General features: G+C 39.5%; 6 protein-coding genes and 2 long non-coding RNA genes across 12 annotated transcripts; 5 read left to right on the forward strand and 3 right to left on the reverse strand.

Moving 5' to 3' along the window:
- Nucleotides 1-1953: 1953 nt before the first annotated feature.
- On the reverse strand, nt 1954-13393 carry LOC116923752 (protein timeless). 4 transcript variants are annotated; one of them, XM_045178858.1, is made up of 18 exons: nt 13132-13393; nt 11636-11991; nt 11474-11536; nt 11273-11418; nt 10007-10101; nt 9874-9935; nt 9348-9531; nt 8986-9279; nt 5873-6022; nt 5687-5789; nt 5395-5616; nt 5047-5320; nt 4789-4973; nt 3939-4711; nt 3628-3880; nt 3175-3570; nt 2922-3108; nt 1954-2855 (listed from the first exon to the last, which is right to left on the reverse strand). In XM_045178858.1, the coding sequence occupies exons 4-18, from the start codon at nt 11370-11372 to the stop codon at nt 2582-2584; spliced, it is 3552 nt and encodes a 1183-aa protein (XP_045034793.1). In that variant the 5' UTR covers nt 11373-11418; nt 11474-11536; nt 11636-11991; nt 13132-13393; the 3' UTR covers nt 1954-2581. The 4 variants fall into 4 exon arrangements, with proteins under 4 accessions (XP_045034793.1, XP_032786182.2, XP_045034791.1 ...); XM_032930291.2 differs by having other exon boundaries at nt 11273-11536; XM_045178856.1 differs by having other exon boundaries at nt 11273-11556.
- LOC123475825 lies at nt 4581-6085 on the forward strand. Its single transcript, XR_006651278.1, has 2 exons — nt 4581-4723; nt 4799-6085. It is a non-coding gene; the product is annotated as an uncharacterized LOC123475825 (long non-coding RNA).
- LOC116923830 lies at nt 11988-13243 on the forward strand. The gene is made up of 2 exons (XR_004394695.2): nt 11988-12414; nt 12948-13243. It is a non-coding gene; the product is annotated as an uncharacterized LOC116923830 (long non-coding RNA).
- A 337-nt stretch (nt 13394-13730) lies between the features above and the next one.
- Nucleotides 13731-16551, reverse strand: LOC116923825 (ras-related protein Rap-2c). The gene is made up of 3 exons (XM_032930383.2): nt 15856-16551; nt 15112-15790; nt 13731-14742 (listed from the first exon to the last, which is right to left on the reverse strand). Exons 1-2 carry the CDS (start codon nt 16150-16152, stop codon nt 15542-15544), a joined length of 546 nt encoding a protein of 181 aa, XP_032786274.1. The 5' UTR covers nt 16153-16551; the 3' UTR covers nt 13731-14742; nt 15112-15541.
- A 271-nt stretch (nt 16552-16822) lies between these two features.
- LOC116923802 (phospholipid scramblase 2) lies at nt 16823-19474 on the forward strand. The gene is made up of 9 exons (XM_032930351.2): nt 16823-16968; nt 17143-17242; nt 17309-17617; nt 17679-17801; nt 17864-18081; nt 18142-18306; nt 18379-18472; nt 18565-18632; nt 18728-19474. Exons 2-9 carry the CDS (start codon nt 17212-17214, stop codon nt 18785-18787), a joined length of 1068 nt encoding a protein of 355 aa, XP_032786242.2. The 5' UTR covers nt 16823-16968; nt 17143-17211; the 3' UTR covers nt 18788-19474.
- Nucleotides 19475-20330: 856 nt separating this feature from the next.
- Nucleotides 20331-23146, forward strand: LOC116923814 (phospholipid scramblase 2). 2 transcript variants are annotated; one of them, XM_032930369.2, is made up of 10 exons: nt 20331-20489; nt 20546-20708; nt 21623-21748; nt 21836-21943; nt 22011-22228; nt 22287-22403; nt 22518-22565; nt 22627-22720; nt 22793-22860; nt 22932-23146. In XM_032930369.2, the coding sequence occupies exons 3-10, from the start codon at nt 21625-21627 to the stop codon at nt 22974-22976; spliced, it is 822 nt and encodes a 273-aa protein (XP_032786260.1). In that variant the 5' UTR covers nt 20331-20489; nt 20546-20708; nt 21623-21624; the 3' UTR covers nt 22977-23146. The 2 variants fall into 2 exon arrangements, with proteins under 2 accessions (XP_032786260.1, XP_032786253.1); XM_032930362.2 differs by lacking the exons at nt 20331-20489; nt 20546-20708 and adding an exon at nt 21402-21505.
- A 304-nt stretch (nt 23147-23450) lies between these two features.
- Nucleotides 23451-25006, reverse strand: LOC116923781 (programmed cell death protein 2-like). Its single transcript, XM_032930321.2, has 2 exons — nt 24638-25006; nt 23451-24578 (listed from the first exon to the last, which is right to left on the reverse strand). The coding sequence occupies exons 1-2, from the start codon at nt 24728-24730 to the stop codon at nt 23466-23468; spliced, it is 1206 nt and encodes a 401-aa protein (XP_032786212.2). The 5' UTR covers nt 24731-25006; the 3' UTR covers nt 23451-23465.
- A 125-nt stretch (nt 25007-25131) lies between these two features.
- On the forward strand, nt 25132-26619 carry LOC116923791 (protein artichoke). Its single transcript, XM_032930330.2, is given in 6 exon segments — nt 25132-25628; nt 25630-25710; nt 25777-25995; nt 25997-26075; nt 26150-26269; nt 26334-26619. Coding segments are annotated over 6 exon segments (1086 nt in total). The 5' UTR covers nt 25132-25217; the 3' UTR covers nt 26510-26619.
- The last annotated feature ends 100 nt before the right edge of the window (nt 26620-26719 follow it).

Genomic DNA, 26719 nt, shown 5'->3' on the forward strand with positions numbered 1-26719 from the left:
GGCTTCGTGTTTTGGTTGCTAAGCTTTGGCGGCGAGAGATCAACGTAAAACGTTCTGAAATAAGCGAAACGCAGAAACAAAAGGCAAAGTCTCTCTGCCGAATGGCGATTCCAATTTAGATAATCCTAATGAGATGCTGGAACTGTAGTAGCAAAAGAATCTTGCTCGCATTGTTCAAACAAAAACGGCCGTCGTTAAAAGACGTTGATGTGCAGCCAATTTCACAAAGAGCATTCAAAAAGATAATTATACAACGGGAAATTCACGTCCACGTGAATAAGGACATGCTGAAAATAATTACTTCTGAAGGACAACCTCCATTAAAATAATGAAAATCTTTTACGAGGATGGTTTGCCCATGGTCATCTTCTTGTCGATTGTTCAGGTTTTTTCATTCTTCCTTTCCCGTTCTAAAAATGGAACTACTTTTCACGCAGTATTCATGTGTGTAATCTACCGGGATGTATTGATCGTTGCAAAATATTTACACATCTGAATTTGATATAAGGGGGTGGGTTTCCTGAGTCAAAACTTGTATTTTTTGGTATCCAATGCAAAAACTTGAAACTAATAATAAGCTCAATAACAGTCTAACTAGAAAATTTAAACACCATAATTGTGTAAGTTACTCATCAGATTGACTTTAAACGTGTACCAATTGAATAACGAGGCAATGCTTATTGGTGTCACGTTAAAGGACACACTCACGTGGCCTTTATTGATCCCCGTGAACAGCCGTGTTGCTACAGACATCCCTTGACATACACGAGGCAATATATTTAACATTTACGACTCATCAGCCCAATAAATTTTTGTGAACGCACGTGGATTTGATTTTAGGAAGGCAGTGCAATTCCTTTTGTTATTGCATAACGCTGCACAAGCCACTTTGTTTTTACAGTGTCTAGGAGCTTGCAAGATATTGCCAGACAACAAGCAGTGATCCATCTATGGAATTGTAAGAATCGTTGCTCGACAACGTTTGGTATAATGCCGAAACAAAATTTAGAAACCAAAGGAACAATGTTTCTTTGAGAAAAACATCTTTTCTTTCAGGAATAGTTAAGAAGGATATGTGTCAAAGACTTTTCCACATGTCTTTTTGCTATTTAAATAAGTAAAACAGCCGGCTGGAAATCGTTGTATTGTCATTTTTTGAATGCTTACTCATAACCATTATAAATTTCAAATGAAAAAAAAAAAAACAGTAAAACAAAATAAACCTTCAACTACCTGAAAGAAAAACTATGCCTTCATATTCTTTGACGAGAGAGAAACCGCTTGTCACGTCGTCATAGCGACGAGGTACAAATTTTGTACAAGCTTAAAACGAAATTGGCAATTAAAAACAAGCTCGAAGGATTTCACAGTTCCTTCAAAAGTAAACTTATTTGACATTTACAAAGTGCCCGGAGATCTTTAACTGACAACATAGTGACATCAGTTTGATCCGTGATATTTGGGTTGGCTTCACTGCTATTTTTTGTTTCAAGAGAAAAATTGTCACCGGAATTTGCTGGGTGTATAACAGTATTTTTAAAAAATCTGTTGGAAATTAACAGCTTTTTGGTGCGCACCGTGAATTTTAACAAAACTATGACGTCACATCCGCGGTACGCCTTTGCACATTTCACGGCCGCCTCGCTTATTTGGTGTTATCCATGGTTCGAACTCCGCAAATTGCAACAGTACCTTATTTGGAATTAAGTCACGTCAAGGGCATGCCACGAACGTGTTTGCTTGCTCTTTATTTGAAAAAAACACTTACCCTAAAAACATTATTATGACATTGTGCGAAAAATCGTTTGACGTTTTCAAATCAACTGCCGGGCAAACTTAGAAAAGCTATTCCCTTTTCTGTCGCTATAATCTTTTTTCCCTACAATTTAAAAACATAGTTTGTTTGACACCTGCTTCTAACAAAGCGTGCATAAATGATGTTGATCAAACCTATTGATATGATGCACATTTATTCTTCTGGCTGATAGACATGTTTAGTTTAACAGATTTCGGCAAACGAGTAGATTGAATGATGCGTCATGACATTGACGGTCGTCATTCATCTCTGATCAGAGAAACCACATGTATATAATATTAGATATTTTGGGTCAATAGAATATATATGCGATTATATAGGTGACCCAATTGAATTCATATGGTTAACATAGTTTTATAGATTATGGAATAATCTTTCTTTTTTTCATCTGATACATCACAATTAATAATAAATCACGGCCTGTTGTTTGCTCAAACCTTACCTCGTCAAACAGTGACGCGTAAATAAAGTTTTTTATACATCAACAAATTTAAGCATATGGAGGGTTTTCCAAATACTGCTCTATTTTATGTTGAGGTCCGTTACGAGAAAAAAAAAGGCATACTGAAACTAAAATTATCTAAAAAAAAATGACTGAACAAGAAATAAATGGTTAAACTATTATAACTGAGGTGTCACTAGAAAACGGTGTAAAGGGCTACCCTTTTGAAACGCAATCTAATAACGGGAGACCCATTCAAATTAAATTTCAACATACAATTAGATTATTTTTTAAAAACATGGGAAATAAATTCTTTGTGTTTTTTAAACACGGTCATCACGGGACACGACGGAGGTTTGATTTCCAACAGGTACCATTTCGAATGGTTCCTCACTGCAACTAGTGTCTCCACCAATATTCATCTGCATCGCTATCCAATCAGGACGGATTTCTTCCATAGAAACCGATTCATTCGATGATGTAGGCTCGTTCATATTAACCAATGTATTGCCGGACGCACTTATAATAGCGTCTTCCATTTCTTCGTCATCACTCGAGTCCGTTTTGTGGACTTCCAACGAGCTGGTCGTGCTGATGCTAGAAAAATGAAACAAGTACGATGAAGTGATGTGATTACAGTACTAATAAAGTAAACACTCTTACCTGTCCAGTGGACGATGGCTGTGATTACTGATGCTATTGCTACTATTATGGCCGTGGCTCGTAATTTCTGCTGAGCGAAATAGTGACCCAGATTGCTCTACCCAGTGTAGCCAATGATGCGGAACCGCCGACAGGGATGTTGACGGACCTGGTCCCAGATACGGTTGCCACGTCAATGGCAATAAACCTGTAAAATATAATCAATGTTTAATGATCTGAACGATGTAGTTGAATAAGGGCAATGAACACTGACCATCTTCGGGCATGTCGGCAATCGAATTAGGAATGGGTAATTCGACTTTGCTGACGAGGGCCAAGTCAAAATCAACTTTTTGCTGTTCGACTGGTCCGAAGAAAAGAGCGACGCTGTACAGAGTATCAGATGACCATTCCCGTGGAATGCGAGGATAGAGACCAGTTTGGGGAGCAGGAGGAAGGAGACCCAACCGATGCAGTAGAATAAGGAAGAGATCTGAGCGTAGGGCGGAGGCTTCTATTTCCGTCCAAGGGACGATCGGACACGAAACGTTCATTTTCAGACTCAGACTAGCGATAGGGTTGCGAAATTCTTGACCGATATAGGTGCCCAAACGAGCTGAACATGATATCAACAAAGAAGACTGCACCCAATCCATCTGTTTCTGGAAACCTTTAGAAAATGAAACTTTAGAACATGAGTGAATGTCAATTATTGAAAAGCACGAACCAGAATCCATTAGCTGACCCCTGAGCGATTCGATATCTGATTTTGGTACTTCGTAAAAAATGTCGTCGTCACCAGCAGTTTGTTCGGGTTCAAGAAGTTGTTGTTCAGATTCGGCTGATGGTGAACCCTCTTGGTCGGGCGATCCACTCACGCTTCTTTGAGGTGATCCAGCATCGTAACATCCGCCCGTTTGGAAGTTACGGAGAAATTTTTGAACGACGTATTCGATCAGGTCATCCCAGTCATCGCACATCTAGAAATTCAATCAAAATTAGATACGCAATTACTAAGATGAAATTGTGAAAACTCACGTTGAATTCTTCTTCCCAAATTTTGCTAAATGAACGCAAAATAACCGGTTCGCACAAGAGATCAGCTCGGCCGAGATCAGCTCCGATGTGATGCAGTACAGTCAGAATGCAGTCGTTGACAAACGGGCCATTCGTTTTGAAATCCTCAAGAGCGAGGCCATAGCGGGTCAAAATCGTTCTCGAACAAAACTGATTCAAATGTTGACGAAGATCAAAACTCGGACCGTACGATGATTGCTGGGCAGCTCTTTCGAGTGTGAGCAACAAGACATGGTTAGCTGTGATGACATCACGAAGGTAACGCCGACTTTGAATTATTGGGTTGAAATGACGCAGTTGCAGCAGAAAGAGTTGGCGAAGGTCACGAATAGCAGGTAGGTAACCACGCAACTGGACAATTCTTTCTTCGTAGCCTTGGGTCTGGCCTTTTCCACCGCTCTGCGAGCCTCCAAGACGTGAATATGTTTCCAATGCCTGAAGGAATTCACGAATGGCCGTAACACCCAGATGCAAACGACGCAAACACGGTTTCAGGTCGATCGATGGTCGTAGTGAGTTCATTTCAAACTCTTCAGTTTCACGGACGGCCTCCCATGTCAGGTAACTTAAAAGATCAATGGTGAAGACGTCTTTAAAATGTTCCATGTCCAGCTCCAACTGAGATGCGAATCGCAAAAAGTAGGTGATGAGCCAAAGAAAGTGCGATTTGTCTAAGGGAAGATCGTCTTCCTGCAACAACTGTTGATGTAGTTGACCCACCAGTGTGTTGTAACCTACAAGATCAAGTAAAGAAACAATCGATGAAATGTACTGTTCTTTTACGCCACCAAAAATTCATTTTAAAATTCACCATTGAGCAGAAAATCGACAGTGAACTCTTTCAACAGTTGTGAAATATCTTCCTCTGTTGGACTGTATTGGACGGCCTTTAACTTGATGTGACCAATAGTCCGGCTTCGTTTGCTCAACTTTTTTCTTCGCTGTTCTTTCTCTGGAGGTGGCATTTTCCCAGTTTTGTGATTCACTTTGTTGTTTCTAGAGAAACAGAGAAGAATTTCATCAACCATGTTTTTCATTTTCACCATTTTCTTAGCAACACGGGATATACCTCTTGGTAGAACTATCTTCGGTTTGCTGGTTTATCGTAGCTGCAATGCCACTAGCATTCAGTGCTTCTGCGTTAATTATGCCAGAAATTGGAGTCGAAATAATAGTTTCACTCCTCCTCTCAGAATTCTGCGAGTTGCCATGACAGCGACGTTTGGATGATTTTTCTTTATGATCATCCGATTCCTTGTTGTTTTGGCTGGCATGATGAGTTCCTGAATTCTCAGAGTGAAAGCCACTCGAGGCGCTATGTTGGCTAGATCGCCGGGATTTATCTAACGTGGTACCAAAACAATAAAATTATGTTGACAATAATCTCTTGAATAATACTAAACAAATTTCGGCTTACCTGATTGGCTGCTGTATTGTGACGGAGCTGTGCTGGATGTACTAGCAGTATCTCCTCCCTGACCACCAGAAAGTGTTGAAAACTTGTGACCTTTATTCCGACTCAGCTTTCCCGTCACTGGGGTTGTGCTGGTCGATGTTGTGTTGGACACGACGGTCTTCTTTTCGACTGTCGCCATAGTTTCTCCTTGTGATTCGTTAAAAACAGCCTCAGAGTTCTCGTCTGATAACAAGATATTGGAGATTGCAACGTGAAAGTTCTAGAAGTCGATGCTTTATGTAATTCGACCTACCTGGAGGAGACATTCCGGAAGCTTTTCTCTGTGCCGAATCAGAAGAATCGGATGTCGGATCCGACGACGAAGTCAAGATCTGTGGACTATTGCAAGGGCCAATCTGTAACGAGATTCAACACAAACATATTGAATTATCAAAGCTAAAAAATAAAAAAATCGTTATAGTAGTGTGAAGGCTCTTACCGGAGGCGAAGTGTTGCTCTCGTCGTCATCCTCGGATGATTCGGATGTAGTGGGATTGATCCATGTGCCAAGCAATTTCTGCATATTCTCGACATGCTGATCTTTGTAGAATAGAGCAATCAGCTGAACGATTGTCACCACCCATTCGTCCTGAGTTTTCAAAAATAGATCAACAATTATGCACGGCTCACCGAACTGGCATAATTTGGCTTATTCACATCTAAAAATAGCAAACTCTTAGAAATAAACCGATAACTGACGTCACAACCGTCACACAACTACTAAATACGTAACGCGTGTGAAATGAAATCCCGATTTTAGCATCAAAAGTAACCTTTGTACAAAATCGGTAACCACGACGACGATGTTCATTCATACGTGAGCGTGATTCCAATAAGTTTTCTTTTGACAGAAAGGTTCGTCATATGTGATACCGATATCGAACGATATCCATGTGAAACGACCCCTATACGAAGACGGACGTCATCCGGTGCTCTTGGCAACGGGTCGTCCAGTCCTTAGCCTGAAACTAATATTATTTATCGTTTATCCTCGTTCATAAATGTCAGGGGGAAAAAGTACTCGTGGCTCAGCTTACAAAGCGTCAACTACGTATAAGTCGAGTGAAAGCGTCTGAAATACCATCTACGTAATGTTGACATATGCCAGTCCAAAACACGAGTCCGCTTAAGTCGATGCTATTGGCATTGATCTGTTTGCTGCTTTGAACTACGCAGTTACTGATTGAGACAGATGACATCTATACATCTAAAATGCAACTAATTTTGAACTACTATTTAGTCAATCAGCAAAATTCTATGGAAATCAAGGAGGGGATTTGTTCAATTTTTTCAAGTCACGTCTCGATTTAGACTAGCACTAGAGCGTCATGTTCTTTCACAAAATCTTGAGCTCAAAGAACTCCCACGTTTCTTTAACAAATATAGCCAATCCTACATTTTAACTGTTATTGTGAGAAAATAACAGAATGGCAACAATAACACATCCGAGATGTAACAAACGATAAGAACCATTGGAGGCGGTAAGACGTCATCGAGAATCCGAATATAGAATTCAATCAGACTCGTGACTTTTTCGAAGCCGTGAAACGTCTGCAATCGCGTCTAAGTGGTAACCAAGGATCACAGAAAGAGAACTTAAAGCAACGAACTTCGCAACGTGTTTTGGTGTTAAAGAAAAAATATCGATAAGTGATTTATCTTTGTGTAAGTTGACGAAAGAGAGAGAGAAAGTAAACAAAATTAAGAACACGCCCCTCTTTTTGGGCACGCGGCAGATGAGATTCTGTAGCCGCGTGCACTGGTTCCCAACCTCTCGCTGTCTTGGGTAAACGTGAAAATCGATAAAGTCCCAACGTTGCCTTGCTATTGGCAAACACGGTGTTCACTCTCCTAGGAGAATTCACGACGGGGAGCGATCACGTGGTACGTCTGCAACAGGGAATTGCTCTGAAACTATCTCTACGGTTGGACCAAATATTTTAAATTGTAACAACTCTACGATAACGCAATTCGTCGAGGAATTTGAACAACTCGGAGATGACAAAAAAATGGCCTTTCTTAATAATCTAATGAAACATTCTGTTATGTTACGACTTACGTAAGTAGAACGACAAGGACCAACTGCCTTCGACAAATTAGGTTTCTGGAAACATCTGATTGAATTCACTATACGAAATCCGTCCCCTCCGTTCTTAATGTCAAACTCTTCTAACCTTCTAGAACCAATCTCAGTAACTTAATTCCGAAAGATAACATTTTTGTACAAATGTTTTTCGATGTCTCTTGTCAATCATAAAAGTTTCGGCATAAACTTTCTGATTCTTAACGACTAATATCAACAAATAATGCTGCGCAAATAACAACCAAAAAAATGAAATAAAAACGTCGAGGACCCAAAGGAAACACAAACAATAACAACGTTAATGTACTTTGGAACATAAGGCATGCCACTGGTAGCACTACTGCTTCTATGCCATCAACAAGTCCTTAAGGTCAAAACGGGCATATTAAATAAATAGATTAGGGACTTTGAAATAAGACGGAGAATCACATGCCGGTTTATGATCGAGTAAATAAATAAGAAATGGCATCTTGATCCTTTTCGAATTCGTACCGCAACTGCAATGATCGCCTCAAATTGTCTTGTCGAAAGGATTCGTCCTCATATCGACCTAAAGAATTCGGACTAAAGTAATCTTTTTATGAGCTGTTCTGCATATCGTTCCGAAAGACGACGCAGCGCCTTCAGTTCGTCATCGTCTTCAGGGGTCCCGTGTAACTAGTCATGCACCAATCAAGAATAATAAACATCTTGATCATGCATTACAATTTTAGTTCGAAAGGAGGGAAAAAGCGTTCGAAATGAGTTAAGATTGTCGTAAAGCAGTTAGACGTCTGAAGAGAAATCGAAAAAAAGAAGAGAACTCTGCCCCTGATTCCCTGTACAAACATGACTCAGCTCTCAAATGATAAGAAATTAAAGAGAAGGCACAGTCGTTGGAAAACAACTAAGCGTTTAGTATACTCGAATAAATCATGAGTATTAAAAAGGATGCCTCGGTAGAAAACTGTTGTAGACGAGTAGCAAAATCTAGACGGGAAAGTAATGGTTTGGCTGATAATGCGAAGTTTCAGTACGACGAAGACGAATGGTTAGGGATTTAGGCACCCAGCAACTTTGTCTTGACGAAAATCGATCCTAGAGTTCCTCTTCTAAATAATATTAAATTTTTTCCCCTCTCTTGCAGCCCTACTCAATATTTCAAAAGGCATGGCGTTGTTCGCCGTCTACTTTCGGTTGTCAAGCACAGTTACTGCGCCGTATCTTCGCGACTTGAAGTCCTTATGCTTGAATGCATTTCCTTCCGATAACAAGTTAAAGGCTCCTCAGTCTTTTTCAGATCAAACCATTTTTTTGTTCAACGATTTCTAGCAGGAAGAGCCGCAAGAGAAAAAAAAAATCCTTGTTTAAAAGGATAGCACTAGAGATTCACATGCTCCATTGCGTTCGGAAAGAAAAAAGAAGGAAGATCTCCGTCTTTTAAATGAGCCTTGACAACCGGACGAACTGACTAAATGATCGATGTGTACCTTCTGTGAAGAGGCCAGTAAATTGATGAGCAGCCGGTCGAGTCCTTGTGAAAAAAGGTTCCATAAAAGTCGATTTTGCTGAGAACAATCAGCTGTGTAACCATGGCTGTGCGAGTGCGGGCCCAGGTACGGTGTCTGCGAATTGCTCGTGCCTGGTTGTGCCGCAGATGCCGTTGTCCCATTATCCACGACTTCCACCATGTTTGGAGGTCGTTCTGGAGCGTGAAGGATGTTGCGAATCAGCAACAGACAGTGATTTACCGACTCGCTGTCATCGCTCGACAAAGGTTGTTGCTATGAACATAGAAAAACACTTGAAGGAAACAGTACACTAGTTTAACACATAAAAAACTAGGACATACCTTCTCTGTGAGACGCTGAAGATGATCGATAACGGCTCGTGTAGCCCTAGGATCCAAGAAAGCTTCTTTGGCATTGTAAAGAAGTTGGGTCAGTTCATGGACGATATGTTGCGATGTTGGGCTTTGATTGGACGTATCTACGCAGACCAGACACTCGACGGGAACGGTAAGTCCAACTAACAACCTACAAAGAACGCAGAAAATCAATTACAAGTTTCATGTTGCTAACTGCAAATAAAAAACTAATCAAATAAAAAAAAAGGGACGCTGTCTCGACATCCATCTCCTATGACAAAGGAAGAAGAGAGGGGCAAAGGGCCAAGAACCTTAACAGCATTTCCTACTCGTGTCTGGCAAAGAGACCGGTTGATTGAACAGGTGTTACCACGGTTGACTGCTAATGTCTTGGCATCACCAAGGAAATTTTGCTGGGAATCAAGTACCAGCCAACCATTGTAAGTGCTTTTCCTTGCCTATTCTATGTTTCTTGTGCTAATTTAAACCTCACTATAGCGTGATTGCTTACTTGATTGTCGAACAAAAGACGCTAGGTTGATCCTTACTGTTGATCAGGATAGGGATCAAATCCTGAAAAAGGAAAAAAGACACTTGTTAATAACTAAGAAACGATAATCAAAATTATTCAAAATTATAGAGACCTTGTTTAGAATGTCCATGAAGCCGAGAGCACACCGAAGTGGACGAGTTGTTTGGTCTTCGCTATTAAGCTTGGCAATGATTTCTTCAAGGTGAACTGGTAGTGTATGAACAAAAACAAATGTTATAACCAAGTCTCGACGAAAGAAAAAACAAAACGTTTTTTGTGCGTGTGTGTAACAGTAATGGAAGAAACGTGTGATGATCACTTTTGTAGGATAAGCCAGAAAAACAAAAACTAGGCGAATGTTAAACTAAATTTCTTGAATTTTTCTTTCCAAGTTTCAATGTTTGATCAGTCGCGGGAAACTGGCTAATCGCCGATAATTCACTAAAGACCGGCCTTTAACCAGAACAGCAGCACCAGTGAAATCGAAGAAAATTGCACGCATCTTTTTTGAGCAAATTGAAATTAATTTCTTGATGACCGGTTAAAGCCAGTTGCGACACAGTGCGAAGAAAATTCGGAGCAGAGGAGGTATATCTGGGAAAGTAACGCACTGGTCGGGAGGTAGGACAACGATCGACTGACTCCTGGACTACGCTGGCCCTGTAGCTAGGGTAGCAATAAGCTCCTGACGCAGCCGTACCGTATCCAGGCGAGAAGAAAAATAAATTTTGCTTAGCTTATCCTCTTTTTTACACTTGTTTTTTTTTTAAACACTTCTATGAAACATCAACACGTGTAGATTAATGAAAGGTCATGCAATAAATCGAATAAAAAGAAATCGGTTTTTAAAATTATTGTTTCATTCCCTTTCTCTATCTCTCGAAGCTCGAATTGCCCCATGGTCATTTAGTCAATGATATCCTTTCGGATAGCCGAGTCCGAGAAGGGAGGGGAAAACTGGTAATTTTCACAGTGTTATGTCTGTTGCTCTGAATGCCCTTATAAGTGAAAGGGGAATGGACGATTAAAAAACTGCGGACGTGACGGGAAGCACCGAACTCTTAACTGAACCTAACCGCGAGGTCAACACAATATTTTTTGTTAACATTATAGAGAAGTGAAGGATTATCTTCAGATGAAATGCTTGGTGTACAACGAGTGCCATAATTATAAGATTTCCTTTCAGATGATGTAATGACCACATGAAAGGTCAAATTAAAAAATGACAGATAGAAAATGAAATTTCTTGCAAATTAGGGCAAGGTATCTCTTTTAAACTAAAAATATTCCTTGTCTAAAAGTGGTTGCTTGAAAATCGTTGGAAATTACAGACTGCTTAGCAACTATCTTGAGGTGATTCTCTCAAAGTTGTACTTACGTGAACAATCATCACTGATGTAGTATTTGCTATTGTGGAAGATTCCCAGTGGAATGAGAGATAAAGATGGGATGCCACCACTAAGTGTTAGCCAATCCATGCTATGTGTTCTCAGATGGCAAGTGTAGATGAAGAGCAGCCTTACTCTGTACAAACTGTCAGTTGGTAGATTTTCTGCTTGAATGGATAAGTAAAGTCTACCAGATGCACATCCATGGGGAACACCACTTTAAATAACGAGCAGTATGACGGCAATGCTAATTCCTAAGAAATGATCAATAACACTGTAAAATGTATATGAGATGCGAAACATTTTACGGTGTAATTTATCATATACTACTGTAATCGAAAAACATTTCTTACCTTTCGTACACAAGTGTGTCACTAAATTATTGATGAATGTATGATGAATAAGAAATCAAACGTCAGAAGTGTTCCTATGCAAGCTACGAATGGCGACTGTGTAATCCCTCTGACACAAACTTGGTTACGGGAGCAGAACTTTTTGGCTTCTTGATGATTTCCCTATTCTCTTCGTAGTTGATTTGCCTATCCGCAAAACAACTACTCACAATAGATGAAGCCTCTTCTTTATCGGAATGTCTAAAGTAGGCTATTTTTGCAATTCTCCGATGGATTTTCTTTTTGGGCGGAAATTTGAAGTCCAAAACCAATGTTGAAGTATTTAAGTAGTGCCATGTTACAGAAACTTCATTTCCCTTCAAGAAATTTTGTCGAATAGTTAGATACCAAGTCAATTATTGTTTTGTCGTTACAAAGATAATTTCCCCTCTTTCCTTCATTTCCTCATTTCAATTACTTATTGATCGAGCCAGACAAACGAAGTCGTAAAAAAATACGCCCTTCATCAATCACAATCTCATATAAATGTAAATTTTTCAGGTAATACTAGAAAGTTAAATATTCGATGGCTAAAGTATCATTGAAGTAGGCAGCGCCAATACGTGCCGATAAACAGACATCGATGTTGGCTCGATGGAATTTCGATCAATATATATCGTAGTTGTAGAACCAGCTTTCCCCTTGTTCGCAGGTGCCACGTGAATCACCATCACATGTTTGTGTTGCGGCCTTCTTCAACCAAAACCGGAGCACTTTTCACTATTAATTCACAGGTCAAGGTGGGTCACCACGTTTTCGTAAACACTTCAATCTTATAGATTTCAATAGTTGCCAATTGCTTTATTTAAAAATGAACACGTGGGGTGAGATTTGGTTGTGAAGGACATCTGTGTGCAGGACATACACCCCCTTGTATACAATAGAGGGTGCCATAGACATCATCTGTCAATGATTAAACAGACTTGCTAATGGCGGCAGGCCTCCATGGGTTGGGTTGCTGCAAAGTGGTTGCAATGTTCAACCAGAACCCGATAAACAGACAAAGGCGGTCTAAAATGAAACCGGGGCAACATATTTGTCGATTGTAAATCTCCTGCGGCATAAAAGGAGTAAATACATGGCTTTTTCTACTACGTTTCTAACTAATGAAACCTTGCTGATTCTTATCTTCCTTTCTTCACCGCTTTCCAAGCACTAGTGTGGGAATACAAAGAAAGTTTTCTAACGCACTTTCTATTGCCCTACCTCGATCAGAATAAAAAAAAGTGCACCTGACTACTTTAATTGAAAAATTATGTTTGTCAATTTACAGAAACATTTGAACATATGAAAGCCACGAATAGGTTTTTGGAGGCTGATAAGTACGTCTGGACAGTCGTAGGAGCGTCACGTGTCACCACCACATGTTCCAGAACATGTAGACTTTACACCACTGCAAACTTGGGTACACATAAACTATCACTTTTGCAACAGCTGGTAATGGAATATATACTCACTGTTTTTTTAGAAGTTACTGCGACCATTAACAGACTCAATTTTGACAAAATAATTTTCCCTTTAGTAAAGAACAACAGTTGAATTAAAAGTAAAATATTATGTCACCACGAATCGCTATCAGGACATTATTTTGCAAAACGAACGTGCTGTCAATGCCTCAAGCGAATGATATAGAGCCGCGAAAACTTTCTAGGTTAACCGAATTACGACTTTCAGTAGAATGCCTGGGATTAGAGTCACGCTGTTACGCACACACCGCAGCAACAAATCCAAAACCATTTCTTCGCATGAGATGCGAACACGTTCAAGAGCGGCTTGAATGTTATTATTTTGCTTGACTGAAAGTGTATGGCCCAAGACACCCCCTTACGGCACTCATTCCAAATTGGTCGTGATCGAACGGCCCCACGAATAATCGATGATACATCCATCACGACTGGGGATAATAAAAAAGGCACCTAAAGCTATCTTCAATAACGGCCTCTTTGATACGCTCCCGTTCCCTACTGTTCCAGTTGTAAGACAAAACGAGCCCGATATCATGTCACGCTGACTACGGCCTTTTTCTTTTTTTTATTCAATAAAAAGAACTAAACCATACAAGGAAAAATACTCAGTGTATTTGCGAATGGATATGAAAAATTACCAACTCTGACAAGAGTATTGAATTATTATTTGTTATTTTTTTTTGCCGTCTATTTTCACTCGTTTCATATATTTAAAAATCAGATAGGAAAACTGACTGAAGGAAAACTACAGTAGGAGAAAGGAAATAATTTTTTGAAGTGTGTTATATAACGAAGGCATCTGTTTTTTTCCCGACCGAAATATGATTTTTTTTTGCTCTGTCTTATGCTATGCGTTCTTAATCGTTATTTTTATTATTAAAAACTTTTTGCATCAATCTGTCAGAATTGCGCCTGAGAGTTTTGTTTTCTGATAGAAAGTCGTTGCCAAAACACGCAAGCGCAATCACGAGACCAGAAAAAAATTTATAATAATAATAATAATAAAGACGGGTTAAGAAAAGAAATGAGGGAGAAGAGTTTTTTCTACTTCTAAGTATGAAAAATTTCGTCGTGGTCTCTTGCAATCATAAGGGAAATTTTCAATATGTTTTAAATGGGGAGGACAGCAGGTCGTACATGATGACAAAACGAGTTGAAAAAACGTTCACACATACACCAAAGGGTTATCACATGATCATATAAGACCTGGCATTGCAAACAGAAAAGAACAAACAAGAGCATGTCATCAACTCTAAAGAAATTAGAGGATGTGTAAACAAATTTTTGATAGGGGGCAAGGGAAAAAAAAAGATGAGCGTTTAAGGGCAAGACTTGCTGTTTTGCTTCCCCTTTTATCGGATTGCATTCAAATAAAAATGACTTATGGTATAAATGAATTAACGCAATCCGGGTGTTGATGAAATGTAAATGGAAAAAAAAGACTGACAAATAAATGGGAAGGATAAAAGAACAATGAATCCAATTTTCCACGTCTGGAGAGAAAAAGTTCTGGTCCACTAGCATACACATCGATGGCACTTGAGTCGCGACTGTTTGAAGAGCAGGACAAAAAAAGGTTCGCATGCCGGACCACGCAAAAATCTGAAAATCATCAAAAAAAGAGATAATAAACATTAATTAAAAGTGACAAGTAGAAAGATGCTGGCAGCTTATCAAAATCCTACAGACACTATGGAAACCAAATGGGAATCATTCCAATTTAGCTTCATTCCTAGCCGGATTCTATCAGCGAAAAAAGAGGGGGGGGGGTGTACTTTGGAATGAGAACAAAAGGTGTCGATTTATCTCTTGATCACCAGAAAGGACGATAAAACGAAAAAGGGTTGAAAGACTGTAAACTCAGACACGGTTTGCTTTTTCATTGTTGCCTATCAGATGTTAGAAGGCTACCTTATCGCTTCCTGTGTTAAAAGAAAAAAGAACTGTAAAAACTTAGGGAATGGAACTCACCAGGCCGATATATCGGAAACCAACAGATCCAGACATGAAGCCCTCCACGTTTGAGGAAGTGACGAATAATAATAATAAAAAAGGAAACAAGTAAACAGAAAAAAAAAAGGAAGAATCGAATGTACAAAAAAAGGGCAGCCGGTCACGGATGAATATTTTCACTAGACTCTTGATATGCAGTGCCATTTCTCCACGACACGGGGCCCATCATGACGATCAGTCCTCGTCCGTTTCTCTCTTCACCGAGCACATTTTCCCCAATTTTTGTTCGTTGAAGGGGCCGCGCCCCCGTCACATAGTTCCAACAGGCATTCACGCAGACACACACGCCACAAATGATGATACACAGCTAAGATGAAGGGAGAGCACAGGATGATGGAAGATTATGAAGTTTTTTTTTTATCTTTCTTTTCGCCGGGATAGTAGATTCTCAGAGAAGGTTGCAACAGCAGTAGGGACGCTTTTCTTTGGCTGGATTGCAGTTCATTTCGCGAACAATTTCGGCAAAGACTTCGTTCACGTTCATCTTATTCCGAGCAGACGCCTCAATGAAAGGGCAATTCCAGGCCTGAGCTAGGGCTAGACCTTCCATTGTGGCCACTTCTCGTTGATGTTCCAGGTCAACTTTGTTTCCTACCAGCAGCAAAGGTACACGATCTGTCCCCTTTACACGTGTGATCTGTAATAAAAAGGGTCAAGAGATTAGCCACTTCACTTTTCATCAAAAGCAATGAAAGAACATACTTGTTCACGCATGGTCTTGATATCTTGAAAGGTTTGGTGATTAGTTATTGAATAGACAATAACAAACCCCTGCCCATTTCTAATGTAGAGGTCTCTCATTGAGGCAAATTGCTCGGTACCAGCTGTATCAAGAATCTCAAGAACAGAAGGTGAGCCATCAACCTCAATTTCTTTGCGGTAGAAATCTTCAATGGTTGGGTCATACTTTTCCATGAAGCAGCCTGTCACAAATTGGACAGTGAGGGCACTTTTACCCACACCTCCTGATCCCAAGACTACAACTTTAAACTCTCTCATTTTTCGTTGCTGGCGTACTCCCAAAGAGAATCACGGACGAACAAAGAGTTTAGCCAAAGACTCGTTGGGCTCAACAGGCTGACACGTACTGATCCCGAAGAGATGCTGGTGAATAATAAACACACACACACAGGCAACACACAGGGCTATAAGCAAACTGGAAATTTGACAGAAGCCTTTGGAACTAGGTAAACAATAAATGTCTTTTTCTTTTTGTTATTGTTGATTTGATTTTCTGTTTTATATCACAGGGGATAGCTTATTGACGAGTTTCTAATGTTTTCAGCCGACTGACGAAACTGCACTGGAGAAACTGGGAAAGGAACTCGGTCCGATGCTTCTTTGATGACGATTTTTCAGCCTGGCTCTCCCCTTGAGGCGTGCAGACTGACGAAGTGGGAACAGGGGAAAAAAAAACCATGGCCCATCCCCCCCGCACGGGGGACGGGCTATGCCCGTGACGTTTCAGCAACGCCGCTTTAGTTAAATCTTCCTTTCATTTCGGTATTGCATTTTCAATTATTTTCGCCATTTCGTTATGGACAAAAAATTGTGTATTATGGAACTTCTTTTTGCTGAAATTTAAGCATTCAGCTTGTGCTCTGTAATTAGTTTTGAGGAAAACTGTGGCTGTTAGTTCGACTTCACAGTGTTGAGCATTAGCCAACCGACATATCCTGGCTGGCCCTGCCCAGAAAAAAAAAATAAAAAAAAAATTTCACAACACACTGGCTACTTGTTGGAATTCATTTCTATTGAATTCTCTGAAGTTCATGGTGACTCATGGTTGCTTGGCTACCGCATTGACATACTCTGGTAGTTCGTTCGTTCGTTCGTTCGTTCGTTCGTGGTTCGTTACTGATAGTATAGTCTTGGTATTAGATGTGTATTTGACCAATGACGTAGTTTCGGATTGCTCAACAATCACGCTTCGCTGCCCATTAACTTGTTCCGCATTTTCACCCAAAGCCATTATTATCCTTTTCAAAGGGGCGACCGGAACAAGCTGTTGCATTTGCGGTTTAAAGTGTTCCACGTCGTTGAAACTTAGCTCAGATAATGTATGCCCCAAATGCTCCACCAAATGGAGGTGAGTTGATGCCTGTGCTTTCACTTGTGATAAGAGCAATCACTGATTTTGACATACTTATCTCAGGTAATCTGCCAGCTCCAGGAGCACCACCACCACCTTATTCTGAGCAGGGTGTATCCTATCCCCCACCTGCACTAGGACAACCTCAACAGACAGGATATGGTGGATATCCTCCACCTGTAATTGGACAGCCTGAAATTGGCTTTGCCGGTGGGCCTTACTCCCCCTACCCCCAACCAAGTGTTCAGCCTAATGCACAACCATACGAACAATATCCACAGCCTTCGCTACCTCCACCTCATCAACCTTATGGAGGATATGTCAATGTTCCAGGACAGCCAATTGTCACACAACCCACAGGACAACCCAACAGTAGGCAGGATTTTATATATATATATATATATATATATATATAATTGTTTAAATGCTTCAGGTGCTTTAGAATGGATGCCATTACAGCCACAACATCAACAGAACCGGAGCTGTCCACCTGGTCTAGAATATCTTACTGCTGTTGATCAATTACTTGTTCACCAAAAAGTGGAACTTCTTGAAGGTACAAAATCTATGGCAATAATCAGAGAATTTTAAATTCAACCAAATGTTTGTATTTTTTAGCTTTTGTTGGGTTTGAGACTTCCAACAAGTATACTGTCAAAAATTCTATGGGACAAAAGGTCTTCTATGCAGCAGAAATGTCCGACTGTTGCACCCGTCAATGTTGCGGTCCCAACCGACCATTTGATATGAAAATCGTTGATAATCACGGCCAAGAAGTGATTCACCTGAACCGTCCGCTAGCCTGTACTTCGTGTTTCTTCCCATGTTGCTTACAGGCAAATCTTAATCGAAATAAGTCTAGTCCACTTTATCTGACCGTTTATGTCCACATTTAGACCATGGAAGTAACCGCTCCGCCAGGCACCCCCATTGGTTCAATTCAGCAAGAGTGGAGCATTCTAAGTCCCAAATTTAGTATTAAAGATGCTTCAGGGGAAACGGTGCTAACCATAGAAGGACCTATTTGCACCTTCAGCATATGTGGCGATGTTGAATTCAATGTAATACGAAACAGTTTGATTGAATATTTGGTTTTCTAGATGACTAATCCTTGAATTTACGAAAATCTTTAGGTTTATTCTAGAAATGGCGATACAAAAGTCGGAAAGATAAGCAAACAATGGAGCGGGTTAATTCGAGAGGCATTCACCGATGCCGACATGTTCGGTTCGTAATTTTTTTTTCTCTTTTCGTAAAGTCATCACAGTAAACAGGCACAGTTCCAACTGATTTGAATTTTTCCTATGGATTTTGATTAGGTATCAATTTTCCGCTCGATCTGGATGTGCGCACTAAAGCGGTTTTGCTGGGCGCCTGTTTTCTAATCGTAAGAATTTCAACGCCGTTGTTTCCTTTTTAATTCCTTTTGATTAGGCCGGCTTAAATTGTGAAATTTTTTTAACTTCTTGGTAATGTTTGTAGGATTTCATGTTCTTCGAAAAAGCTGGCAACAACGAACGTGACCGACCAGGCATGCTGTAATGGTGCTGGAGGTAGATCTGAGCAGAATCTCCATTATTTGAAACAACTAATCTCTATCCAAGTTATTTAACTACTTATGATCCAGTATTTGTAAGTAGATCTAACATTTATTTTTCACCTTTTAAATCGTAGCAGTATTCCCTTCTGTCGTTTCTGTGTGCGTAACTACCCACAGATTCATTTTCGTGTGGTAGTAGATTAACCTATTCCACTTTGTGCAAATATGAGTTATCAAAGATGACGCGCATATATTTCCAGAAATTGCAATATTCTATGTTGCAATCTGGAATCATCATTTTTAAGAATATCTTTAGCATACGGTTGCCATCCCTATGTGCGCCACTCCGTCGATTGCCACGTGCCCCGTTGGCTAAATTGAGTCTTAGTCAATGCAAGAAATTGCCATTGTATAGTTTCCAAAATACCGAGGTGCATCCGTCTGAAAGTTGTCTTTTATGACCCATAGAAATTCACAAATTTAAAAACAGTGTGCTTTGATGGTGCTTCCCATCCCTTCTTGTTTCCGTGCCCAAAAAGGATATCGTATTCGAATCCACGTTATCGGCCAAATCTGCCATCGACCTTTACTTGCCATTACCTTAACACCTTAATCCCACAAACAACATAGCCACTTTAGTGGAATCTTTCTTTGTTAAAAATTTTTTTTTTATTACAGTATCACGTGAACTTTTTCTTGCATTATTGTGATTAATAAGCAAATGTTGACTGCATCACGTTGAAAAGAAGTGAGAGCCTTGATAAAATCTGATAAGGTGCTATGTGGCGTCGACGCTACATGACAAGGGGGCAGATGCTGTTGCACTGTAACTAGCGCGATGTCGTCATGCCGGACGTCATGTATCCGATAAGCTACGCGAGCAAATGGATATGTTCATAGTCCACCCGGACGACCACATCTCATAGATTCCTACGCCTTTGATTATTCTAAAAAAATGTTTAATTAATTGAAGAAAAACATACCACTGTATTCTTTAATCAACTGGGGGAGATCTATTACGCCATCTTCCTTTTCCAAATTGGTGAATTATTTTAATGCGCTATATGACGTCTTTTGCTGCTAAAGAAAAAATTCTATTCTTGGTTCCTGCTATGCAAAGATCTGAACTGTTTACGGTAGGCATGGATACATCCATCTGAAAGGACTCATCAAGCGAACTTGAGTCACTATAGCGCATCATTAGAACACCTTTTAAGCTTCGTAAGGCTTTGATCTCGTTAGGTATCTGACCATTAACCTATTTACGATGCAAATTAGACAAGATTTGACATTTACGGCTGGATCCGGTTTGACAATACGGGATTATATGTTTTGTATGGTATTTGTTGTAGTTCATTGTGACGCAGTGTTTAAATTGTGGTTTAGCATTGAAAGCATAATGTCGGGTATTTCCATAATCATTTGCAATTCCCTGTCAGGGTTAATGCGGTTTCCCAAATTGAGTCCGGTTGCGTATTTAGTTTTGGAGTTGTTGAAATCAGTTCACTTTGCAATTATTTCAACCAAATTTAACAATTAAAAAATTTTGTTATACTTGGTTTCACATAAGTATAATATCTTTTTCCTAGATTATTGAATTAGTAACATTCTCCGATCTTTTTTTTTTCGGGTCTTGGTTTCATAATTTTATTAAGTTTTGTAATTAAGTCATTCGGTTTTCCTTAGCGGACATCTTCTCAAAAGGTATACTTCATTCTACTCTAAATTGAGAATTAGTTTGTAAATATTTTTTGTTCCAGACTAGAATCAAACTCGGATGAAGAAGATGCAGTATTGCACGGCATCACCCATCAGACGTCACCATTCCCAACATCAAAGTGCGTTCCACGACATAAGATCGACAACACCTATTCGTCAGATGCAAACAACTTAAACAAGACCGTCAACATTGCTTATGAAAAGGTCAGTTCATCGTCATATAACACATTGATTCCTTAAGTAAATTCCAGCATTTTGTTGAGAAAAAAAAAAATTGCATAATAGGCTACTACCCTGGTCTTTAGGACTGTTTGACCTTTCCTGTAATATGATCACATAACTGAGAGATCAATTGATTGTTTCTCATTAGTGATACCAATCGTACTTGGAATTGTATTGCTTCCTTGTTTAGTTCAACTTTTTATCCTATATCTGCAAAGTAAGGGAAGTGCAGTGAATTGCCTGACTTCTATAAAAGCAGCAACGAACCAAACATTTATTTCTGAGCGATATTTTCACCATCATTATCTATTGCTTAGTGAACTAGCAACATGTCCATTATCCACATCTGCTCATGATATGCGTCATACGTTGGATTGGAATCTAAAACGATTCTTTCAACATAGTATGTTCGTCACAACGAGTAGCAAATTACATCTAGGTGTCATTAACGAAGACAGTGACGCATTCGCATGCCCATCTGTTCTTGAGTTGCATTTTCTATTTGTATCATAGAAGTCTTGAAAAGGCGTTCGCATTGACAGCATCCACATTCGTGCGTCCCTTTTTTTTACTGATGGTGTAAAACAATGATTAATTTCTTTAGGTTGTAGCAGATAGGCAATATGCTGCGTTTATTTAACAAGAGTGCTTATCTTATGAAACTTTACTGTGTGTTAACAGATAGCGCGCTTATATAGATAAGCGTTCAGAAGGAAGTCTTCAAAGCCCTGCATTGCAATTAGTTTGTTGGTGGGTTTACAGGTGAATTGTCAAACCCAGTAAGTTTCCAGTAACATTTGAAAATACTTCCAGCAATGTTTTATTTGCAAATCACTGGAAATTTCGTGTTTTATTTAAGTTAAAATTAATTAAATATTGTATTGGTTAAATTTTAGAAATGAGCTACGATCAACAAGGCCAGCCTCAGCACGTCATAATTAACCAACCTCAGTATCATGGCGCACCACCTCCACAACAACATGCTATGCATCAAATGGGACCACCCGGATCCCAACCTTCTGGTGAGTGCCAGCAAAGAAAACTATTGATTATTATTTTTCTGTCAAAAGTCTGGATAATGCTTAATTATGGAAATATTGTTTTCTTAGCGGATCAATGGATGCCAAAGCCATCGGGAATAAACTGTCCTCCGGGTCTGGAATATTTAACGCAGATTGATCAGATTCTAGTACATCAACAGGTGGAAATCCTAGAAAGTGAGTGAATCGTTTTCTTTCCTTAAAGAAAACACGTTATAAATTTTTTTTTCTCCGCATTTCGCAGTGTTTACTGGTTTCGAAACCAACAACAAGTACGTTGTAAAGAATTCCGTTGGTCAAAAAATCTTTTTTGCTGCCGAGAATAGCGGTTGCTGCGAGCGTTATTGGTGCAATAACCTTCGTTCTTTTGAAATGAATATCCTGGACAATTTCGGTAACGAGGTGATTCATATTCACCGCCCGTTGGCGTGCCAAAGTTGCCTCTATCCATGCTGCCTGCAGGTCAGAATCGATTTAGTTTCATAATTTTCATTGTCATAAAGAACTCTTTCGATGGCAGAAAATGGAAGTATCGGCGCCGCCTGGTAACGTAATCGGCACCATTGAGCAAGAATGGTCTATTTTACCAAAATTTAAAGTGAAGGACATTTCTGGTGATGTTATTCTCAGGATTGAGGTAGGTACAACTAAATGAGAGCAACTAAACGTTATTCTTAGAATTACTGATAAAAAGATTAATTTCCTAATGAATGAAAACAAAGAATGATTGTCATTTTTTGTTAACAATTAGGGACCTTTATTCCCTTGCAGTTGCTGTGGTACTGACGTTAATTTTGAGGTAAAATAATCTTGTTTTGAAGAATGGTGAATAGATGACCTACTATAGTCTTTTGCTGTAGATATTTTCCAGAGATGGGAGTCAAAAGGTTGGAAAAATTTCGAAACAATGGACCGGTCTGTTAAGAGAAATGGTTACGGACGCTGACGTTTTCGGTATTAGAAAATCTTACGTATAGCCTACGCTTAAAAAAAAAGTTTTATCCTTATCTTAAATGATTTATGTAGGTATCAATTTCCCAATGGATTTAGATGTGAAGATGAAAGCGGTTTTATTAAGTGCATGTTTCCTTATCGTAAGCATATTTACTTTTTCCGGCTTAAGAATATCCGTGACGGCCTCTTACATTTTTTCATATATTTTCAGGATTTCATGTACTTTGAAGACAAGCAAAACAGCCATAACGACTAACAGTACAGAATAGTGGACGTTCACACTTTGTCATTAGGTATCTTCATAAGAAACTTTCCGCCCATCTCGTAATATTGGAGGCTTAAAATTCAAAGGAATTTATGAAAGATATGCAATGCGTTGCAATGCAAATCAAGGCTTTTTCAAATAGAATTATTTTGGTATTCTTTGATTGAACTTTTATTGTTTAATTTCGTCTTCTAGCAATTCAAATGGCTAAAAAAATCATGAATACCTGTGTCATTAATTAGTTCAGTTTCTTACTTTTAACTCGGGCTGTTCACCACATCATTCAGGTATCCTCTTACAACTAAGCCATCGACGTAAGGTGTAGCTCTTATAATAATACTAAGAACCAGTGGGCATTGGGGAGCAATTTCAGCCTTGCGAACTGTTTCCAAGTAAGAATGAACCTTCCATTGAAAATAAAATAAAGTCGTGCACCTAGACCAGTTGATCCAATAATACTGACAATTGATCATTCAAGCTTCAATATATTTCTGATTGAACAATTAAGTATTCTTCGCGCGGAACTCCGCTCCAACAACTTTTAGAACAAGTAAAGACTAACACTGTGCCTAATTCCACAGGTTTGCAATCGCCAGTCGAGTCTTTTATAGTCAAAAGTTGACTAAGATGTGGCATCAATTGCATCTCAAAGACAAGAGCGGCATTGCAATGCCTGCACTTCGAAATTGTCGAGTCTTCTTTCGTTAACTGCTTGAGTAAAAGTGGGTTACTTGCTCCACGGTTGTAGCGGATTAACTGCTCAGGACAAGACTGTACTTGGGTGATAAATTTATGAACCACTCGATCTCCGTGACTGGGAGGAACTTTCTCGTATGCTTCATCTACCCGGCCTGGGGTGATTTTATTGCTCTTCTGCAAATTCTTCCAATCACAGTTTTCTCGGCGTTGATACTCTTCCCAAAGTTCTTTTGCTCGCTGATCCAGTTTTTCATCAGAAAGAACAGCTGCTTGACACTCTTCATTAACATTGAGATAAAAGCTTGAAAACTTTAATCCAGCAGGGTCTAAAATAGGAGCAGATGATGGTGCAAGCAATGCTCTAATATCAACTGTTGGCTGAGACGGAAGATCATCTGGCACAACAGACTCATCACCACCTTCCACTTCTGCTGAAGGAATAGTTATATGATCACATGTGTCTAAACTCTTTGATGATGCAAATTTTGATGGCTTAGAATCCACATCCTTAATTGTTAAAGTGCTAATACCACTATGTAAAGACATAGTAGCCTGAGGTTCACTTCTGCCATGGTCATTTGGGGTTCCACTATCAGCCTCCATGTCTTCCTCATCACCCCAATCGTCAGCATCATTAATCCAAGAAGTAGTCAATGCAGTAGTTATTGGTTGCAGTTTATCACAAGGAAAAGTGATTGAAGTATCAACTGTTTCATCACGTATACAAACCCACCCTTCATTTTTGCTGTGACACTGGGGGTGCAAGCAACAAAATTGGTATAATGTTCTGTGATTCAGAGATTCATTAAGAGGTGCATAAATTTGAACAGCAAGCAGCATCTGCTTATTACACAATTTACACACAGGATTTGAATGATTCCCACTTGCCCAATTCTAGAAAGACCAGAAACTGTTACCAACATGAATCTTAAAAAACATTTTTTTAAGATTACCGGTTTACCGCCAACCTTGTTGACTTTGAAATCGATGAGTCTCTCTTCGTCTTTGCCAATTGGCTCGTCTTCCATACCCAATAAGAATGCCATTTTTTAGTAAAATTCTGTTATTTTGGTTTTCTGTTAAGACATTTGTGATTTGAACAAAAACGTGATAAATTTCATAGCAGAATAATAAAGGTGTATGCTAAACAGTATCTCGAGGGTCTTCACGAAATCGAATGCCGGAATCGTTATTTCTTATATTATCAAGTTCGGTTTTACAAATCATTACCAAAAGAAATCGACAATTATAGAGTAGTAGAACAAAGTAATAAGGAAGTGGTTCTGTAACGGGGCGTGCACTCAATGATGGATGACGAAAGTGACCTTATGACCTACAAAATGCGCACGCGCTTGCCGCTTACGGGCTTATGTATAATCACTACCAGTGTTTTAAATGGCCATCTCCAGCCAGAAGAAGAACACAAGAAAAAGGAAGGGAAAACAGGAGAGAGAAACCTGGTTTGAATACATACAGTAAGGTTACCACAAAGCGGACAAAACTCACGAAAAAGTTTCAGTCTCAACTCGGACAATGATGAAAACAGATCTGGTTGCAGCAATTGTGCGCCTCTGGAACGTTTTCCAGTGGTCTATTATTTTCGCGTCCGTGGCGGAAACAATTGCTACTTGTCCCGATTCACGTTTAATTGCACCGTGTCAATGCCAAACCGAAAATAATGTTGTCTCAATGGTTTGTGCTAATTTACAAAGTGTTCAGCAATTGATGAAAATCTTTGAGCCACCTTTCCCTGTTAACCAACTGTGGCATTTGACGGTAAAGCACAGTCATCTGGATGACTTGGAGGCCAATTTGCTGGGTGACAAATCCTTTGCTGTTATTCTATTTCAAAATGTCACTGGCGTGAGCAAAATTATGCCTCACGCGTTTGCCGCGTCGGTTGAACGACTTCGTGTTCTCACTCTTGATTCGTCGCCATCACTCGGGCGTACTTTCCGTTCAGGGAATTGCTGATTTGGAAAATCTTGTCGATTTCGAAGTTACGGCCAGTATCGACCAGTTAATAGTATGTTATATAACCTCTTTTTCTTAGATGTGATGTATAAACTATCACAGTTTTTGCTTTGCATAGGATTTTCCCTCTTTACCGAATTTGCAGTACCTACATCTATATGGCAATAGGTTCTCCAATCCTCCCAGTCTACCCCACCTACCGAAATTACATTCTCTTTGGTTGAATTCTGGCAAACTGGTTGCTCTAAAACCCCTTGATCTAACTTTTTTGCCCAGTTTGAGAAAAATTGTCCTTTTTGGGAACCAATTGCGACAGCTAGACGAAGGAGACTTACATTTTCCAATCTCCTCGAGTTGATCTTATAGACTTGAGCGACAACGATCTGAGTGGTGGTATTCATCCAAGTGCTATAAAAGGTAGGAAAACTACATATCCTTTCTTGTGCTGGGCGGATTTAATTAACCCTTCCTACGTTCTACGTTCTACTTAGGAATCAGCTTCAATACGATAATTGATTTGAAGAAAACCAATCTCACGCAACTTGAAGAAGCTACATTTCGGCCGATTCTTAGTGTACTCGCACGTGGCGCCGGACATGTACAACTCCATGGTAAACTGTACCAGCTTAAATGTTTCATCGGTGTTCGTAATTCTTGATTTACTTCTTCCTATAGGCACTATGCTGCAATGCGATTGTCACTCTTTTGGTTGGCTTCTGCAGGAACCAAAGTTAATGGCCAAAATCTCACAAACTTCAAAATGTTCGGACGGCGTAAACATCCATTTTAAGACTAGCCGCCTACAGTGTCTTTCCAATGAAACGATAGCCGACGCGACCAGTAAGCAGTAAGCAAGCACTAAGCAGTAAAGTTACAAGTTACAACGCATTAATTAAAAAATTAACGTATCGTAAAATATATAAATTTTCATCGATTGTGAAATAAATGAATTACAATAATATATACGTACATTATACAATAAACGAATATTTGCAGAAAAAAAAAAATAAAAAAACAAAATTTAATGAAAACGTGATTGTCAGAAAGGGCTACTTTACCCG

This window comes from Daphnia magna, linkage group LG1, assembly GCF_020631705.1.
Source record: "Daphnia magna isolate NIES linkage group LG1, ASM2063170v1.1, whole genome shotgun sequence".
In the NCBI taxonomy this organism is placed as follows: domain Eukaryota; kingdom Metazoa; phylum Arthropoda; class Branchiopoda; order Diplostraca; family Daphniidae; genus Daphnia; species Daphnia magna.